The sequence below is a fragment of the Diplotaxodon limnothrissa genome, linkage group LG1 (assembly GCF_057381915.1).
Source record: "Diplotaxodon limnothrissa isolate DT_005_m linkage group LG1, D_limnothrissa_male_GT1.1, whole genome shotgun sequence".
NCBI classification, from domain to species: Eukaryota; Metazoa; Chordata; class Actinopteri; order Cichliformes; family Cichlidae; genus Diplotaxodon; species Diplotaxodon limnothrissa.
Window position 1 is genome coordinate 28789886 of NC_140596.1, and position 20347 is coordinate 28810232.

Here is a 20347-nt window from a genome sequence, read left to right on the forward strand (position 1 = left end):
TCCTTTCCTAATCACTGACTCTGCAGATTCTGTGCACTCTGCAGACACCTAATCGGCCGAGGAAGCTTTCCCTTATAACCTCCTGGCTGTCTCTGAGTTTCCAGCTGACCCTCAGGCCATTAGCTTGCCGAGCTTCACTCTGTGCCTCCTGTGCCACTTGATCCACAGCCCGGCTCACCATCCACACAGCTGCCAGCGTCACTCTGCACCCCCTCCCTTTCCTCCGTCACACCCTCCCACTCTCTCATTGGCTTGCTCACTGGGTCGTTTACATATGCGTGCCAAACATACAGTCACAGGTCTCGTGGGGGTAACTTTGTATCCCATGTTACATTACAGATGATACTGTAAATGCAATGACTGAGCCTTTCTCTGCAGATACTTTTAGTTCAGTAGGTATAAAGTTACAGGTATGTAGTTTAATTAGTCTCAGTGTTTTTCTTTATTAATATATAGTATAAAACAGCAATGAGATGTATTCAAGATGGCAGAAAATAATGGAATAGTTTGACATTGCTTTGTTGTTTTGGTTTTAAAAAAAAAAAAAACAAAAAAAAAACTGGGAGAAATAAATCCCTCTTGCCTTCAGAAATGCCTCATCATGCAATTGCTGCAGATTCCTAGGCTGCAGGTGATGATAATCTCCTGTTCCAGGACATCCCAAAAGTTCTGTGGGTTTAAGATCTGTTGATATGTCACCACACAATTACACAACCACCAGCAACCTGAACCAAGGCTGGATGGCTTTCATGTTTACACCAAATTCTCACCCTACCATCTGAACGTTGAAGCGGAAGTCAAGACTCATCAGGTTAGGTGACATTTATTGATCTATTGTCCAACTTTGCTGAGGCCAAGCAAATTATAGCCTCAGTTTCCTGTTCTTGGCTGACAGTAGTGGTATCCGGTGTAGTCTGTAGCCCATCTGCTTCAAGGGTCGATTTGTTGTACTTTCACAGATGTTTTTTTGCTTACCTTGATTAGAACAAGTGGTTATTGATATTGTCTTCACCTCAAAGCAGTCTACATTTTCACCCAGAGAACTGCCGATTACTCGCAATTTAAGAGTCCACATGCCGATTGTACGTTTAATTATGAAATAATTTTATGGTAATGAATTTTTTAAGAAAACTTAGCGGGGAGTAAAATGTTTGAGAAGCACTGACTGCGTTCAGGTCTTTGTACCTGTAGTGTGTAGCTTCAGTGGTATAAACGTCATCATGCTGTGTTTCAAATCTTATAGCAAGAGTTATCTTGCATTATGTTTTTGTTTAATAAAATTAAATTTAGTGAAAAAATTTTTTCTACCTCTTAAAAAAACAAAACAAACAGAATTTCTCCTAATTATTTTGAGAATTATCTGAAAGCATTCATCACACACGAGATAAAAAAGAGAGGATTATTATTCCAAAGGAAATTCACATTTTATACGCCGCTGGTTGCAGACATTTACTGCGTGTTTACCTAACTCCTTCCTTTTTTCGCTTTATTCCGCAGCAGCACTCCACTTTTTCCACAATGATCATTAAAGTTTCATCTTATCTTAACACTTCTCTTTGAGCCAGAGTTATGAGCCCTGTTAAATATTCACTTCACTGCTAGAGATGAGACGTAGGAGTGTTGTTCAGGCTTTACCCAGGTTCCACTTCAGGGGAAATTGGGTCACCTTTGTTTTGAAGAAGCCTCTGAAAGAGTGATGATTTTTAAGATCAGATTAGCAGTGCCTTGGTAAATTGCCAGTCTCCTTATAAACCCTTGATGTGGGAATGATGCCTGCATCAAAGATTGCAGTTGTAATCTTTAGCTGTGTTGCCTGATGGTCGTCTTTTTTTCTTTTTTCTTTTTTTTTGTTCACCTGTTGTGATCTTTCTCCCTAGGCGCCATTAGCATTGATCTAAATAGAGGACAAACATTAATTGCGTACTAATGATCCTTATTCCGCTCGCTCAGGCTCCTCTGCTTTTTGGCTCGCTGTGTCCAGTAATGATGTGGTATAAAGAGTTTTAACACCTCAGCCACTAAAAAGATGGAGAGGGAGACAGTGGGGGCGTAGAATGGGACACGAGTCTGTCAGCAGTTTAAATCCTCAGATCCTGTATTCAGAGCCATGTTGCTATGAAACAAGGGCTGCTCTGCCATTAGACTGTCTTCTATTGTTTCTTAATCGTTGGGATAATTTGCGTGTGCTGGTTTTAAGTTCTGTTATATCTCTGTAGTGAGACTGGGTTTGTGTGCATGCAGCAATAAATCAAAGCTGCTTGTGTTTACATGCACATCTAGCATCACAGAGGATCAGAGTTGTCTATATGAACTAGAGCAGGGCGATATGGCCAAAAATATTTATCACGATATATATTTGAAAATTTGCGATAACGATATAACCGACGATATAATTGATGCGAGACAAAATACAACTCCACAACATTACTAGCGCAAAAAGACAACCTTCCATTTATTTTCACTTAAACAAGAAGCTGGTTTTTATGTACATTAAAGCTTTATAAAAATGTAACAGTGCAAATGCAAATTCCTTGCTGAAAGTTTAACCAAAAGGCATTTCCAGTAGAAATGGGCTGACATATCCTGAGCATAACCATGTATAATATCCACTGAAGTTAAAAAGAGGTGCTTTGCAACATTAAACTGCAGTGTGCAGTACACATTTTTCGGACCATAAGGTGCACGGGATTATAAGGCACATTAAGCGAAACAAAGCAGTCAGATAAATCAAACTTTATTAAACTCATTCTTCTTGCTTCCTCCACTTCTGTACCATTGATTCATTAATGTTGAATTCTCTGGCAGCTGCTCTATTCCCATGTTGTTGCAGTATATTAATGACTAACCTCGTATTGTGGATGGATTATCTCAGTTGTTCTCCTGACTGAAGTTTGGTCCGTTTACAGTATCCTGCCATGCGATTGCATTTGTCTCTAACCATGAAGAACCTTCACGTTAACTTTTATAAGTGGAAAAGTGTTAGTGTTCGTCCTCCAGCTTCACTGTTTATGTTATGCTAACATAGCTGTGTCGCTAGCGATCACGTAGCACATCATTATATACCAGCTAGCCCAACTTCAGTAACCCTACAAACGTCACTGCTGTTTAGTTTCCTGTCTTCATTTATGTTGGAAGTGATAGCAGAGCTGCACGTTTGATTTTTTTCAGAAATCTCTCCGTCAGAACGTGCTATATCATGCTTAGGTAACTAGCGAAACTAGCGAGCTAACTTCCGCTAGCTTCCTGCTAACTTCTAACTCCGTTAAATGTAATAACTTTTGTTTTCATGGATGCCTGGAAGTTAAACTTTATAGTTACACCTGGTAAAGCAGCAATGCTGATCGTTTTATTAAAGATGAAAGAATTTAGACAGTTTTTAACTCTAAGTGATGCTGCAGTGTTGTTTGACCTGAAGCATACGGAGTTTAGGACCCAGATTACTCCCAGATTTAAGAGCATCTTAGTCCGACAAATATGACAATAACAACGGCCGCTTGCATGTTCTGCAAAAAAATGTGCTTTGTCGTGTATCTGACGGACAAACACCAAACCAGTTCCACATCACTGAAGTTGCACCATTTTTACAAACCAATTCTGGTTCATCTGTTTCACTCAACAATCGGCCATGTGCGTATGAAAACAAAGGCACTGCGCATGCGCGTTTTACTCCCATTCTATCGCGATATTTCATTTTCCTATCGTTGCCTAACATTATACCGGTATTACCGTGAACGGTATAATATGGCCCAGCCCTAATATGAACTGTGATGCGATATACAAATCGGTGAAGTCAGGCTGACATGGTGTTTAGACACGTGTTGCTTTCTTCACTGACACATGCACCCGTTACAATTTTAGACTGCAGCAGATGTTTTCTGGCATCTGAGTTGCGGCATGGCTACAACAGGTGAATGGATACCATGTAGGGTTGCCAACTCCCTGAAAAATAAATAAGGGACACCTCGTGGCCAGGGCCGGGCGACCCAGTTGTCTTCACCCTTCCCAGTGTGGTGAATTTTCTAGCTCTTTTTTTGTGTGTGAAATTATTTTTTTTAACCCTTTGACTTGAATTTGATTTAAGTAGATGTGTATTCTTTGTGATATGAACACATGTGAAACAAATGATCATTTAGCCATTTATTTTTAGCTCAAAATGACAACATTAACACAGTAAAACAGGTCTCTTTCTTAAACAGAAGCCTGTCATGCTTAACTTTTGAGAATATAAGTAAATCTTTCTTTAAAAGAACTCTGTCCTGCTTAACTTAAAATAATAGAAAACAATAGAAAGAAAAATATTCTTGTAACAGTGCACATTTAGTGCATTTAGTACAATTGGCTTCAGCTGAGGTATTATTTCAGCTTTTCTAATGCTAATCAGCTGCTCCCGTTTGAAAACCCGCTTGTTCCCATGATTACGCATCTTAACTCATCATCATTATTCATCTATGTATTACTTTTATGTATTAGTCATCTATTTGTTGTAATCATCTATCCTTGCAGTCGTTTATTACACAAAATAAATTATATTATCACACTTCTGGCCACATAGCGCTGATATTCACTGCACATGCCCATATTAACTTTTTCCAGCCAGGTGTTTTCCTTTTCCCATTCTTCCCTTTCTCTGAGGGGAACAAACATTGCTGCTCTAACGCTGGGCTCACACTGTGCGGTTTTAGGCCCATTTTGAGCCGATTTTTGAGTGATCGGACCGATTTTGGCCTTCATCGTGCGTCGTGTAGTATACGTGGGGTAACGAGAAGTGATTAACACCTCACGACCAGCTCCCGATCATCAATCGCTCGTGAGCCGCTCACACTGCTCGCGCGCAAACACGTAAACGCCGTGAAAAAGACGGAGCAGCACGGCTGTGCAGCGTGTGATCTGGACACAAGCGATGGAGGCACAACTTGTAGAACTTTGAAAAGCTCATCCGAGCCTTTTCGATGTGGCCTCACAAAATTATCACGACCACAACAACCGTGAAAATAGTTGGATCTACATCGCTGCTAAATCACAGCTGCCTGATCATGTTTTTCATTAGCAATTTAGCAAAGTTGATGGTGGTGGTGTGTCTGTGTGAGTGAGAGACAGAGAGAGCGAGCGACAGATTTTCTGTTATAACCTTAATTTTATGGACGCACAGTGTGAGCACTCAGGTCGCATCAGAGCATCGGGCGGTATAGTGTGAGACCTGCATCGTGACCTACCAACTTCTAACCCCTGCGAGTCAATCGTGCAGTTTGAGCAGGAGCTGAATAACGCGACTGAAAAAATCGCACAGTGTCTGCCCAGCTTTAGGTGTACTGTCGTCCGAGACTTGCACCGCAGTGACGGCGTTTGTTCCCCTGTTGGCCATGCTTCTTGTTGTGGTCATCTGTTGTCTTCCGGTATTTTCTCCGTAAGCGACCTTTCCTCGACCAATGAGATGAGCGGTAATCTGAATTGTCATACTCGAATTGTCATAAGTGTGCTGTCAGCTCATTGGTCACAAAGCAGGAGAGGGGCTGGGAATTATGTTTTCAAACAAAGCGTTAATTCCATTAACATTTATAGACTACTTTTGATTCTCACTGTATTACGGGACAAAGTGCGTCCCTTATTAGCTCAATACGGGACGTGTACTTTTGTTTCTAAATACGGGACGATTCCGTATTTTAAGGGACGGTTGGCAACCCTAATACCATGGCAAATATAGAGACTGTACTTCAACTGCTTAGAGGTTAGCGGGTCAGCAGTCAGTGTTTTTCCATTTGTGTGTGCTTTTTACATTTGCATGTAAATTATTTAGTGAACAAAACTTTATTTGTAACTGGGGAATGAAACGAGTGAGTTGAGAGAGGCAGCGGTCTGCAACTATTTTATTTAAATCAGTATCACAAAGTAGTGGAGGTCTTTTGCGTGGAGCTGAATATGCAATAAAGACTTTTGCAAATAGCTCAACCTGATTGCTGGTGTATGATAAATCCTTAACCAAACCTGATGTTAATAAGCTTTAGGATAATTAATCCTGGATAAATGGTAGTGTTGCATCAGGAAGGTCATCCTGTGTGAAATCTTTGCCGAATCAAAGGTGCAAATCCATCTTCTGTTGTGACCCTTTAAACATTAAGGGAACACATGAATGTCCCACACAGGTTATTGGAGTGTATTAAAAATGGTACGTTTGATTCACGCGACAATGTCGAAACTTTAAAACTCTGGGTTGACAAAGTGTTTGCTATTCAGCATCCTAAATTATAAATGTGGAAACCTTGTATGCCCTCTGGTTTAACAATAATCAAAGATTAGTACTCTTTAAGCTGTGAACACATAACTGCTATATATTTCAGAGACATGCTTATAAATCTGCTTTTTATATGATTTATTATTTCTTTTAAAATGATCCAATATGCCGTGTGTGGGCACTGGCATACAGCCATCAGCATATTACAGGTGTAGTCTGGTGTGAATGGAGCTACAATAGAGGATTGTCCTTTATTAAATTGGTGGGCCTATTTATTATGTGAATGCAGCTGCTGGAACAGCTTCTGTAATATGTCTTGGCTGAATGAGACGCATAATTTTCCAACCTCTGTACTGCTGAAATCCAACATCAGTTATTTTTATGAGGAGTGTCAGAAAGACCTGAGAACTATGCTGGGAGGATTACACATGACTAGGCTTAGAAAAATCTATGTGTTATTTCCCAACAGGTCATCATCAACAGCACAATCACACCCAACATGACGTTCACCAAGACATCACAGAAGTTTGGCCAGTGGGCCGACAGCAGGGCCAACACAGTGTTTGGATTGGGCTTCGCTTCAGAGCAGCAGCTCACAAAGGTGAGAGGTTTTTGTAGCAGATCCTTCATAAAGCTGATGGATGGCTCATTTCCCCTTTCGTTGATTCTCTTTGCTGGTTCAAAGTAAAATCCAGAATCACAGAATCAATTTAAAATGTTGTATAGTTAACCTGCTGAGCCCTTATTCTAACGGTCAGCCTCTCTGACATTATGATCAGGGGCTCTTAACTGTTTTCAAGAGGGGATCATGCTTTGGAGGTTGAAGGGCTTAAACTGAATCTGTGTTTTGGTTTTTTTTGGGTTTTTTTAAATGGTTAGCTTTTCTTTATTATTAATGTTATTGTAGTTGTTGATGTATTATTATCATTATTATTATTATTATTATTAATAGTAGTAGTAATAGTAGTAGAATCTGTGGTAAAATCAAAGTGTGGAAAAGTGCAGCTTTGTTATCAGTTAAAATTGGTAGAGAACTGGAACGATCAGATATATATTTAAGGGTATCGCGGATCCTCACCATCCTTAGATAATGTTTAAAAATGAACCTCGCCTTGCCACTAATAACCACAGCTTCCTGACATATCTTCTTGTACTTTCAGTTTGCTGAGAAGTTCCAGGAGGTAAAAGAACAGGCTAAGCTAGCAAGGGACAAATCTCAAGAGAAGGTGGAGACATTGAGTAATCACTCCCAGGTAAATAATATCTCTGTGCCGTATGAAAGTCTGATTCATTTCATCTCCTTGGCTTTCCACCCGTTTCATCTACAGTCAGTGTGTTGGCTTCCAGAAAGCTTACAGGGCCACAGAGAAAATGAGAAATGATTTCACAAACACCAAATGATACACTTTCTGTGTTTAGAAATGGCTTCTGGCATAATTATGTATGTAAATATGTTCAAATATTAATGGTTCTCGTGTTTAAATATTACAATGGAATCGTGGAGTAGTGTGAGCCGTCATGAATAAGAGGTCAAAGATCGTCCTTGCTACCTTGCAGGCACAATAGTAACTTAGAGGATAAGGAAGCTATAAACAGTGACAGTAAATTTGCTCAGATCTACATAAATGATAATGATAGTTAGTGGTTCATGCCACAGTCACCCACAACTAACATGCCTGCTTTCTACTCGCTCTGGCTCCAGGTGCTAAGGATCAGCCCTGAAGCACACAAAGCTTCTGGCCCATATGACATGATAGATACTGGCAAGCATTTACCCTCAACCCTTGGCTGTCATAGCTGACGTCTTCAGGGTGTTTTGCCAAAAGAAGCCTAGGGCCCTTTTTCAGAGAGCAGGATTTCTGAGATAGTTCTGTCTTTTAACCCATGAGACCCTTTTAGGTGGCTGCATGTTAACCACAGGCCTCCTTAAAACCTGCTTTGAAACAAAAGTTTCCCTCAATTTCTCAGTCGGAATCTGGTCGTGATACACCCTCAACCAACCAGGCATCCAGCATTAATGGGACAGATGATGAGAAAATCTCTCACGTCGGTCCGGAGGCTGCTCTCCTACAGAGTGAGAATGAACGTCTCAAGAGTGCAGTAGAGCAGAGGTAAGATTTTTATTTCATCAACTTAATGTGAAATCATATGTGATTAAATCCTGTTTCAAATCTACTAAATATCAGTCTCAAGATTCACATCCCGGGCTGCATCAAAGTGCTTATATTTAAATTTGTATTCACCAAATGAAAACACATTTTCCAACAATTTTCTTTTTTCAGTTTTTAAAAAAAGAATAAAAATAGAAAAATCGAATTGGAAACAGCTGGTTCAAACAAGAACTTTCATACTGTGTGATGATGCAAACCAACTAAAACACATACTTTATAACTGATTTTACTTCTCTGCAACTGTTTCATCACAACCAAATAAATAAAAAGTAATAAAAATTCACACACTGCTTGGCCTGCAGCTGCTGCTGCTGATGCAAGTGCTGTATAAACTTTTCCTGTGGCATCAAACAGAAACCACACAGGTGTTTGAAATCTGGCTGTTTGAATGTAAAATAAGCAGATTGGACACACTTCAGTGAGACAGGTACTGCATAATTATGGCATGACACTCGTCCAATCGAACAGCTTGCTCAATATTTATTATATTATACATATAAACTACTATATTACAAGCATGCAAGTGTGTAAACCCAATCCAGATCATATCAGCTCTTGATCACACTCATGCATATTAAACTGTGCTCGTATGTTCTCTCTCTTTATTTTATTGCTGTTACTTAAAGCAGTAATGACTCCAAAAGGGCTCAGAAAGCATATAATCCAAAGAGTGATGCTCCTCCAGTCCACCGTTTGGTTATTTGGGCTTTATAATCCAGATGTAGAGTGTACAAATTGGTAATTGCATGAAATGCCAGATGTGATTCCAGATGAGATTAAAATGACCCTGGGCCCCGGGCCATCAGAGTCAATTAAAACCACAGTGAGGAAATTGGGGGAAAAAATAATAATAAAATGAAATCCCATATCATATTGGATTTATTTGATCCAGATGTGCGGGTGGACTGGAAGGGATTGCAAATTTTTACTGGCAGCAATAGACCCCTAAAAAAAGTAAGAACTACATTAACATTTGCATGAGTGGTGTGGATAACAATTCATTTTTACAGATCTTGTAGTTCTCATTAATTTCCCTAGAAAGAAACTGACAAAGTTGAAAAAGTCACTGCAAGTTGGTACTAATTACACAAAGGCCACTGCAGCCTTTCCTGCTTAACCTGCCTAACCAGCTGAACTATAGCGGTGCCGTTCTTGGCATATACAGTGGGGCAAAAAAGTATTTAGTCAGCCACCGATTGTGCAAGTTCCCCCACTTAAAATGATGACAGAGGTCAGTAATTTGCACCAGAGGTACACTTCAACTGTGAGAGACAGAATGTGAAAAAAAAATTCATGAATTCACATGGTAGGATTTGTAAAGAATTTATTCGTAAATTAGGGTGGAAAATAAGTATTTGGTCACCTCAAACAAGGAAAATCTCTGGCTCTCACAGACCTGTAACGTCTTCTGTAAGAAGCTTTTCTGTCCCCCACTCGTTACCTGTATGAATGGCACCTGTTTGAACTCATCATCTGTATAAAAGACACCTGTCCACAGCCTCAAACAGTCAGACTCCAAACTCCGCCATGGCCAAGACCAAAGAGCTTTCGAAGGACACCAGGAAAAGTATTGTAGACCTGCACCAGACTGGGAAGAGTGAATCTACAATAGGCAAGCAGCTTGGTGTGAAAAAATCAACTGTGGGAGCAATCATCAGAAAATGGAAGACATACAAGACCACTGATAATCTCCCTCGATCTGGGGCTCCACGCAAGATCTCATCCCGTGGGGTCAAAATGATCATGAGAACGGTGAGCAAAGATCCCAGAACCACACGGGGGGACCTGGTGAATGACCTGCAGAGAGCTGGGACCAAAGTAACAAAGGTCACCATCAGTAACACACTACAACGGCAGGGAATCAAATCCCGCAGTGCCAGACGTGTTCCGCTGCTGAAGCCAGTGCATGTCCAGGCCCGTCTGAAGTTTGCCAGAGAGCACATGGATGATACAGCAGAGGATTGGGAGAATGTCATGTGGTCAGAGGAAACCAAAGTAGAACTTTTTGGTATAAACTCAACTCGTCGTGTTTGGAGGAAGAAGAATACTGAGTTGCATCCCAAGAACACCATACCTACTGTGAAGCATGGGGGTGGAAACATCATGCTATGGGGCTGTTTTTCTGCCAAGGGGACAGGACGACTGATCCGTGTTAAGGACAGAATGAATGGGGCCATGTATCGTGAGATTTTGAGCCAAAACCTCCTTCCATCAGTGAGAACTTTGAAGATGAAACGAGGCTGGGTCTTCCAACATGACAATGATCCAAAACACACCGCCCGGGCAACAAAGGAGTGGCTCCGTAAGAAGCATTTGAAAGTCCTGGAGTGGCCTAGCCAGTCTCCAGACCTCAACCCCATAGAAAATCTGTGGCGGGAGTTGAAAGTCCGTGTTGCTCGGCGACAGCCCCAAAACATCACTGCTCTCGAGAAGATCTGCATGGAGGAATGGGCCAAAATACCAGCTACTGTGTGTGCAAACCTGGTAAAGACCTATAGTAGACGTTTGACCTCTGTTATTGCCAACAAAGGTTATGTTACAAAGTATTGAGTTGTATTTTTGTTATTGACCAAATACTTATTTTCCACCCTGATTTACGAATAAATTCTTTACAAATCCTACCATGTGAATTCATGGATTTTTTTTTTCACATTCTGTCTCTCACAGTTGAAGTGTACCTCTGGTGCAAATTACTGACCTCTGTCATCATTTTAGGTGGGGGAACTTGCACAATCGGTGGCTGACTAAATACTTTTTTGCCCCACTGTATGTTTGCTTTGTAACAAATGTTTGTACTTGTGCTAAATCGTTAAGATGAAACTATAAAATAATTATAAAAAACTAAAGTAAATGCATGGATTATTATTTTCTGACTTGTTTTGTTTCTTTTTAATGTTTTTTTTTTTTCTCAAAGCACCAGCTGAGAACAACAACCACACTGCATAAATGTCACTCTACAGTGCTCCCTTTGTATATCTAAAGAATCTGAGGTTATCTTGACCAGTTCACTTATTAAAATTCCTTTGGTAAACTAATAAAGTCCAAATTTTGATTGCAGAGCTCTTTTCAGGAATTATCCTAATAAACAAACCTACAAAATCAAAAAGTCATAATTGAGAATTTAATACAACACTGATATGAAACAGTTGCTGAAGGAAGCGCTTCACTTCATATAAGGGCATCTAAATATCTCTAGCTTCTGGATGTAAAATTGTCTCTCTGTGTGCATTTTCCCATGCATTCACAGAACTGTTGGATTTTGTTTTTGTTGGAGAGTGTCACAGCAGTGAAACAGCAGAGGACTGCAGAATGCTGCGATGCCAGTCTGTCCACATTTGATGATAGAGCAAAACACTTCAACCCAGCCATGCATAAGGAAGTGGGGACAGTGATGCATACTAAATATACATCACATATCTCCCCATCCTTATCGATAAGATAGGAATACACTCACTGTGATATGAAAGATAACAAATCACATGCTGGTGCCAGTTTGTTGGATTTTGGGGGAATTTTATCTACTTCTAGCTTAAATTTTTGTTTCTTTTTTTTATTGTGGTCTAAACATCTCTCAACAGCGTAATGTGCAGCAATACTAATTAAGTAGATGTGTCTGGAAGGAGTTTGTAGAAATATGTTCCGTGTTGGCACTCACAAGCTTTTCAAAACGGAGTGGTTGAAATAAAATTTTACTTCCATTAATAACTCTCCTGCTGGATCTCTTTCTGTCGCTCCTGTCTGACAGCAACACCAACGCCAAGAAGTGGGAAACAGAGCTTCAGACTTTAAGAGAAAATAATGCCAGGCTGGTGGATGCACTGCAGGAGTCTTCAGCTAATGTAGAGAGCTGGAAGAAACAGCTTAGTGCCTGCAAGGAGGAGAGTGACACGCTCAGGAACAAGGTAATACACTCATGCACTCCTACGGGGAAGTTGAACAATGTAGACTAGCCCATTGATTGAGGAAAAAGTGACAGGTTTGATAAACCGTTTCCGCTGCTTTAAAAGAAGAAAACTCTATCACAAACTGCACACACAGAGTTCTCTGCCACGGGTTTGGTCAAAATCTGTACAGAGCAAAACACTGTAGGTACTGTACATTTCATTAGCTTCTGTGTTGCCTGCAGTCTCAGTCTGCTAAAAATAGAATCATTTTAGTTTCATAATCAACGTGGGCTGTTTCTGCAGCTGGGCTGGTGTGGTACCAGTGTTATTCTCTAACCCTTCCTTTTTTTAATTGTTGGTATCAGTTTTGAAATTGCCATTATACTCTACAACAAATCCAGGCTTCCGCTTAACAAGGAGGAATATGTTAAAAAAAAATCTGATTAGCTTAAGAAAAATGCCTAATTTTTCTTTTAACTCCCCCCCCCTCTGTATTTTAGATTGCTGAACTAGAAGCCCAGTGCAATGAAGCCAATCAAGAGAGACAGAAAAACGCCCAGCTGACCGTGAGGGTAAAGGAGCTGGAGGCTGAGCTACAGGACAAGGAGCAGGTGAGACGTGCATCACAATGGTCGGTCTGCAGAGCTGCAATGGAGAGTTTGTTTTACAAACTAGTTCTAGTGCCTTTTTATTTCCCCGAGGAAGTGATTAGGCCTCAATAGGAAATGTTAGATTCTGCTTTGGGTTTTGTGTGGATTTATTTTTTTTTTATTTTTTATTTTTTTCCAATTTTAATCCCAGACAGCTCTTTATATTGCCCCGTTGTCTCAATTTGATTGATCAAACTGTTTTGGGTTTTTTTGTACTGTTAAAAAAATTAAAAATTAATCCACTCTAGTCAAACCTGAAAGAAACCACCTTGTGTCTCCTACATTAATCATCCATAATCCAAACTAGCCGACTGTCAGCTCAGCACGGCCTAATGGCGCTGTTCTTTCTAATGAGGATGAACTCTGTGCGACCACGCGGCATTTTAACCTTTGCTTATTGCTGGTTAGATGCCGTTTTCTGACCGCAGACAAATTAGAACTGACTTCTGCCAATCTAAGAGTCTTGCTGCCCTTTTCATCAGCGACTGCGTCTCCCTGTCGATGCCAAGAAAGGGAGACGCAATCAGTAACGTGTGAAAACCATAAGTAGGATATGTATGCATTTTTATATACTTCTGGTTTGGGGTCATCTGTGCATCTGTCTCATATAGTGCAATGCCCTCTCTTTCAATTCAGTGGCAATAACAGCTTTACTGTGTCCCATTCAGATCGCCTGAGGTAAAGAGTGTCTGGGATATTCTAGTTTACCACATGGCGGCCAGAGTATTAATAGAACGTATAAATCATTCCTTCGAAGGCGGTATATATTTTACACAACAAGAGGAAGGGAAGTAGTTCAAAGAGCTGGAGCTGAATTTGAAAGATGATGAGCAAAGAATGGCATCCTTTGGGAGCTCGGCTTTGCCTTTCTTGTGTATCCTCCATAACGCTGTGAACACCGACCATGGGGTCTGCAGAGAAAGTCTCCTTGTGTGCACAACATTGCTGCCGCAGGCGGCCCACAGAGGCTCACCTACACAGTGACTCACCCCCTCCCTGTCTAGAAATCCACATCCTCATCGCCTCAAACTTAAAAGTGTGCCTATGAATTATTAAGAGTTGACTGCTGTGACCCCTGTGCTGGCCAGCAGTGAACTAACAGAACAAAGCCGCTGCAGGTAACTACAAAGACTCAAGCAATTATTACTTGGCGAAAATGTGCTCGAAGCGGTAACAGATGCCATGAAGCCGCATAGTGTTTTGCTTAAAGCAGGGAGGAGGTTTTCAGAGCAGTAACTGAGATGTTTACCTGAGAAGGAGACGGAGGCATGATCACAAGGCTATCTCTTGATCTTGATGTCCTTTTTGCCTTCTTTGTACCACTTTGACCTTTTTTCATTTTTCCTGGTTGGCTTATTTACAAAGGATGGTGCACCTTAATTAACACTGACATAAAATCATGACTGTAATTATGTTCCAGGGTTTATGCTGGGCATCACACTTTTTTTTTCTTCTTTTCTTGGCAAGCAGTTAATTACTGGCTTAAATGTCCCATTTTATCTGGGTGCTGTTCTTGTCAGTCTATCTACATACTTTTATACAAAAAAGCAATTAAGAATGATTTATTTTAAATTTCAAAGGTCCTTCAGCTAAATAACTTAGATTGTTCCTAAGACCCTGACTGACATCGGAATCGCTGGATTTTACATTTTTTTATTATTAACATTATTCCCAGGAGCTGGAGAACTTGAGGAAGCAGGCAGAGATAATCCCTCAGCTCATGTCGGAGTGTGAGAGCATCACTTCGAAACTGCAGGTACGTTCAAAAGCACCCAGCACAAGCCCTAGTTTTTACCCCCCCTCAGGTGTGATTTACTGCAGAGTACAGAGACCAGGCTGAGAGTTGTCTAGACCTAACACACACGTGAGGACACAATGGCTATCACAGCGAGCTAACACTCGGGCTCTGAGGCGTAAGCAGCGCTTTCAGATGAAGGTAGACAATAAGAGTTGCTATTCATCATTCTGCCTGAGGGCTGGTGACACAACATTCCTATCACGTGTCTCACTAACGCACATTGTCGTCGTTACTGTATCTAATAATAAAGGTCCGTCCCCAGTACAACGCAGAGAGGATTATTGCCTCTTTGAAAAGGGTTCTTTTTTTCTTTTTTTTTCTCCCTCTTCAGTGGAACAGAGATATGTCTCTGTCACAGCTTATTAGTTTCCTGCTGGTGCAGATTTGATCTGTTTTTGCTATAAAAACAGCTGAAGTAGTTTGAGAGCTCTGCTCAAAGCTTTAATGATCAGCTCTTATAACATTTCTGTAGGTGTGTGGGTTGTGCCTGTGAGAAGCCTCACGTCTTCTTTGTAACAAAGGGCACCTGTTCTTCAAAGCTGACTCCTCGCTGAATAATATCAGACTTTCTGTAGAACTAGAAGAGCCAGGCTCTTTGGATCACCGTGTGTCCTGTTAGTGCCAAGTCTGACATGAGCTGCATTGATACTGACGCTCATGTCGCCCTGTGCTGACTGACTCAGATCGGGATTTTTATCGTCCAAGCTGTCAGTGCATGTGCTGCCATTTCAATCTGGGCATGGAGTGATGAATAAAACCAACAGTGGCATGCCTGAAGTTCTTGTGCTTTACAACGCTCGACGGCATGGTTTGTCTCTGCAGCAGCCAGCTGGGTGAAAGACAGCAAAAATGGCTCAAGCCGGAGTTTATCTAACCAGTTATCCAAACTGAGAAGAGGCATAGACGATGGGGTTTCTCCAATACCTTTTGTCCAACTATGGAGCCTAAAGCTGAATTTGACTCAATTTAGACAGAAATGCTGTAAAAAATTATCTTTGCTGGTGCAGAGTTGATGCTTTTTAAAAAAAAAAAAAAAAAAAAAGTCTACCTATTCTACCCCTGTGTTTGTGGTTACGGCTGCCCTCTATTTAAAGATGACAGCCCTCATGGAGATCAGGTTTCAGGAGTCAGCTGGAACATAGTCATGCAGGCGCAACACCCTTTTAGCACTCCTATTTTAAATCCCTCCCTTCATTGCTATCTTCAGCATTATTAACATGTCACTCGTGTTGCCTGTTAGTCTGAAAGATTCACTTTCATGTCCCATTCACATATGCAAACACGTTTCTTTCACATAAATGTTTTCCCGTCCCAACCTACAGCAAGTGGATCTCTCTCTTTGTGTAGCTGCACATGCAACATGGGAAGGCTTTTGTTTGTTACTGCAAGTGAAAAAGCTCTTGCTCATTTCAGCTCAAACACACACAACAAACCAGCTGTGCTGATACATCAAATGTTAACGTTAATGTTTTCCCGACATCTTTCCACAGGCTGCAGAGACAAGAAACAAGGAGCTGGAGGGGAGAATAGAGGGTCTTCAGCTGGACATAGACGACAGCCGACAAAAGCAAGGAAACATGAAGATCGAGCTGAAGAAGTTGATGGATGTTCTAGATGGAAAGCTAGATGAGCTGCAAGAGTTCAGGCAGGGGCTGTCTAAGCTGGGTGCTGATAACTGAGGAAAAGTAGCACTGAGCTAAAAGGGTCGGAGGTCAGGTACGAAGGATTCACTACAGGGCAGAAACTGTGTGGCACCTATTCCCCCAAGGTGACGTCCACACAGACACAATTCAGCTTTGGCTTCTAATAAACACTACCTTGTGAGAAAGATGTTTTTGAGAGAGGGAGAGAGAGACTGGCAGACTAAAAGGAGGGAGGAAGGCCAGTGCACTCCACCAAATGGCTCGATTTCGTGTGCTGGCATTGCAAAACTAAATCAAGAGTCACACTTTGAGCTTACTTAACCGTTTCTGTGGGGGAAAAACAGGTTTAAAAAGCCGGTGGTGGGTTCTTAGATTCTGTCCATCTGTCTTTCTTCTGTTTTGTTTTTTTTCCTGAAGGCAGCACTTCTGCACAAGGAAGTCTGAGCTTAGAGTAGAGGAGGGGACTTAAAGGGCTAAAATGAACAACAGAGACAATGCTGCTCAGCATCACTCAAGTAATAATTGGTGTTAATCTTTGTGTCCCGCTCGAGAATTAAAGATGAAATCTTTGTACAGGCTGTCCTCGCTGTTGCCTCTCTTCTATCTCAGGTGTGTTGGAAGACAGTTTGTACTTATTAGATTATATGCACATATGTGACAAATGGCCGTGACACAAAGTGCCTCCAGGTGAGCTTAAACCTACCTGGTGAGGAGAACTGGCCAATCGATGACCATCACCATAATAACAACTTTTCTTTTTTCTTGTTGAGGAAACCTGAAGATGCATTAAAATTCTTGCTAATAAACTGAGATGAAAAAGGAGACAAGCATGCACACCCCGAGGATGTTAATGAGATGAGAAACGTAAATGATGAAAGCCATGTTTAAAAATAAATAAATAAATTAAAAATAAGAGCCCTCAACTGACTTTATCAACTCTCTTTTATGTAAACACTTTTTTGATTAGATTAAAGAAGGAAAAAACTTTTCCCAGGAGCTTTCCTTCCAGAACAGCCAGAATAATATTGGGAACCCCGTATAGCCATGAGTGTAGTGTTTAAAGGACTTTGTGTGTGCGCGCAGTAGTATTGCTCATTTGCAGAACAAAGATGTCTCCAAGGCTCTCGATGTGCTTCCTACACACTCGGTTTTTGTTATGGTGGTGGTTATTTTTGGGTGAGGGGACTCGGTGCTGCTCGATGGGTGGATGATGTGAAAGTGTACTTCACTTTAGATGGCATGGGGCTTTTCACTAAAAACTTGTCAAAATTTTGTTTTGTTTTGTTTTTTTGCAAGGGGAGAGGGATGTTTTATGCATTTATTTATTTTTGGTGCCTCTCTACAACGACCATTTCTAGAACGTAAGAAGTAAATCAACCTTAACCTAATGTCTCCACAGGTGTACGATAACATATTAAAGAAGTCAGGAGGTTTTCAGGATGGTGCCACAGCTGCTTCTAGGAAGTCCATCTTGAAACTTGCTCCATTTGAAATCAAAGGCACATGTTGTAGTGACATATTTACTCTGTAATACCGGTACTAAGTTTTTATTTTTCATCAGTTTCAATCTTGTCTTAAAGTTGAGATATCGAATGAAGGGATTTTTTTTTCTCGCTTTTTTCTCTTTCTGTTTTGCCCTCCTGTTTGTAACTCACCTGAATCTGGATAACACGATGTATGATCCTTCCTTTTGAACCGATGCCTCTTGTGCACTTTTGTGATTCCTGTTCAATATTGTACAATAGAACTGACAATTGGTAAAATTTAGTTTAATTACACTGCTGAGTTAGTGTCTTTTCTGTAGGGGGATACATTTTTGGAAAGGGCTCCACAGAGAGAAGATGGGAAGTTTCCCTAATACCTACTTAGCTGCATATTAGTGCTGTGGGTTCTGTGTAGGAAACTTAAAAAAAAAAAGAAAGAAAAGCTTACAAACACGCTGCCTGACATTTTATAAGTCTTTAGGCATTTTTCCTGGACGAGAAGCACAGAGGAGGTGGAATGAACCTACAGTGCCAGAGCTGAGTCCCGTCGAGCACAGAAGCTCCGCCACCGCACGATTTACATACCACTAAATATAGCTGTAATCCACGCATAAGCAAAGCAGATGAGGTGGGATTCAATCAGTCAATGATGTATCAATTTCTGAGATTAGAACAAATAAAGCACATAAAGATAAAAGCTGGTTTGAGGACTGATGGAAAACACCTTAAAACGTCCTCCGAGCTCAGAGAAAATAACTGCAGTAGTGGATCAGAGGACAGGTTGCCTTGGTAACTTAATCCTACTGACTTTTATTTTTCTTGTGTAAATAACTGTGTGAATGATGGACTGAGGGATGTACCAGTTTTACTTGGTTGATTTAAAAAAACAAAAAACAAGAAAAAAAACAATCAGACCCTTGGAAACTGGACTCCCATTTAGAGTCTAATTTGTTTTCACCTTCAGACATCAGCTGGTTTACAAGGGGGAAATTAATCAATACGCAGTTTAAGCACCAATTTAGTGTTAAAATGATGGGATAATTGACCAATTAATTCAGTCAATTGGAAATTAACTGCTGTAGGAATGCAGCTATGATTTTCACTGCAAATTACTCGGACTTTTTTGATGAATCACTTTGTTTATTATATGAAATGTAAAAGGAAAAAAAAGTCAAATCTGAGACGTTTTGAAAAGACGTCTTTTGTGCAGCCAACAGTGCACAATCCAAAGACATTTGAGTGATTCAAAAAAGAGAAAACTGCTACAACTGAATAACAACCAACAATGACATTATTTAAATGAGAGACTCTGATATGGAGACTCCTCATTTTTAGAATTGTTTTTGGTTCAGAGTTTAGTAAAGTTCAGACAGCTGTGGAAACACCGTAACAGACACGTTACCAGGTTGGACCTTCAAAACTGACTTCATTCTTCGTGGAACCGATTCAACAAGGTACTGGAAACATTCCTCAGATATTTTGCTGCATATTGAGTTGACACCATCACACAGATTTGCCGGCTGCACATCCATGATGTTCCACAACATCCCAACGGTGCTCTGCTGGAGCAAAATCTGGTGACTGTGGAGGCCATTCGGGCACAGTAAACTCATTTTGTTCAAAAAAACAGTTTGAGATGATTTGCGCTTATTGATATGGCACATTATCTTGCTAGAAGTAGCCATCAGAAGATGGGTACACAATATTCATCTGGTACTGAGGGATTTACACCACTACCTTGACCCACTGATAGGAGGCGTTTGTTAAATTCGGACTCCATGAGAATTTTGCTGCAGAAATCGAGACTCATCGGAACAAGCAACATTTTTCTAATTTCCTGTCGTCAAGTTTTAGTGACCCTGTGTGAACTGTAGCCTCCGTTTCTGTTCTCAGCTGGTAGTTGTTGCGCCTGGTGTGGTCTTCAGCTGCTGAGGCATTTTTGCCAAGAGAACTGTCGCTCATGATTTCAGCACTTTGTCTTTTTTTAACACCATCCTCTGTAAACCCGAGAGATGGCCGTACAAGAGTGCTACTTTCAAAGTCACTTTCTTCTTCATTCTGAGGCTCAGGGTGAACTTCACCAGGCCGACCTGGTCATGTCTGGATGTCTAAAGGCTTTGAGCTGCTACCATGCGACTGGCCAATTAGATACAGTATTTGTAATAATGAGAAGTTGAACAGGTGTACCCAACAAAGTGGTCAGCAAATGTATATTAAGTTAAACAAAAAAATGGTGTGGTGAACATTTTTTACTATTTTACTAATTTTATGAACAATTTATTTTTTAATTAATGTCACATGAATACACATGAATGTCCTTGAGGTCAGCAGATAGGTTCCCAGACTGTTTGCAGCCTTACTGAACACCTGAACACTGTCAGCCAGAGTAACAAACTACACAATGGACCGCCATGAAAGCAGGAAATCTGGGTAGATATTCATGCCCACCTTAGGATGAACCCTTCTCACCTAAGTCACCCTTAAGTCT

The 20347-nt window shown here is 40.8% G+C and overlaps 1 protein-coding gene across 1 annotated transcript in view; it reads left to right on the forward strand.

Moving 5' to 3' along the window:
• Window positions 1-18194, forward strand: part of homer2 (homer scaffold protein 2) — a 37715-nt gene extending 19521 nt beyond the window's left edge. The window contains exons 3-9 of the mRNA XM_085348700.1: window positions 6699-6830; window positions 7390-7482; window positions 8198-8340; window positions 12146-12302; window positions 12785-12895; window positions 14610-14690; window positions 16223-18194. Of these exons, the coding sequence (XP_085204826.1) occupies window positions 6699-6830; window positions 7390-7482; window positions 8198-8340; window positions 12146-12302; window positions 12785-12895; window positions 14610-14690; window positions 16223-16411 (906 nt within the window). The 3' untranslated portion in view covers window positions 16412-18194. The remainder of the gene's footprint in view (window positions 1-6698; window positions 6831-7389; window positions 7483-8197; window positions 8341-12145; window positions 12303-12784; window positions 12896-14609; window positions 14691-16222) is intronic.
• The last annotated feature ends 2153 nt before the right edge of the window (window positions 18195-20347 follow it).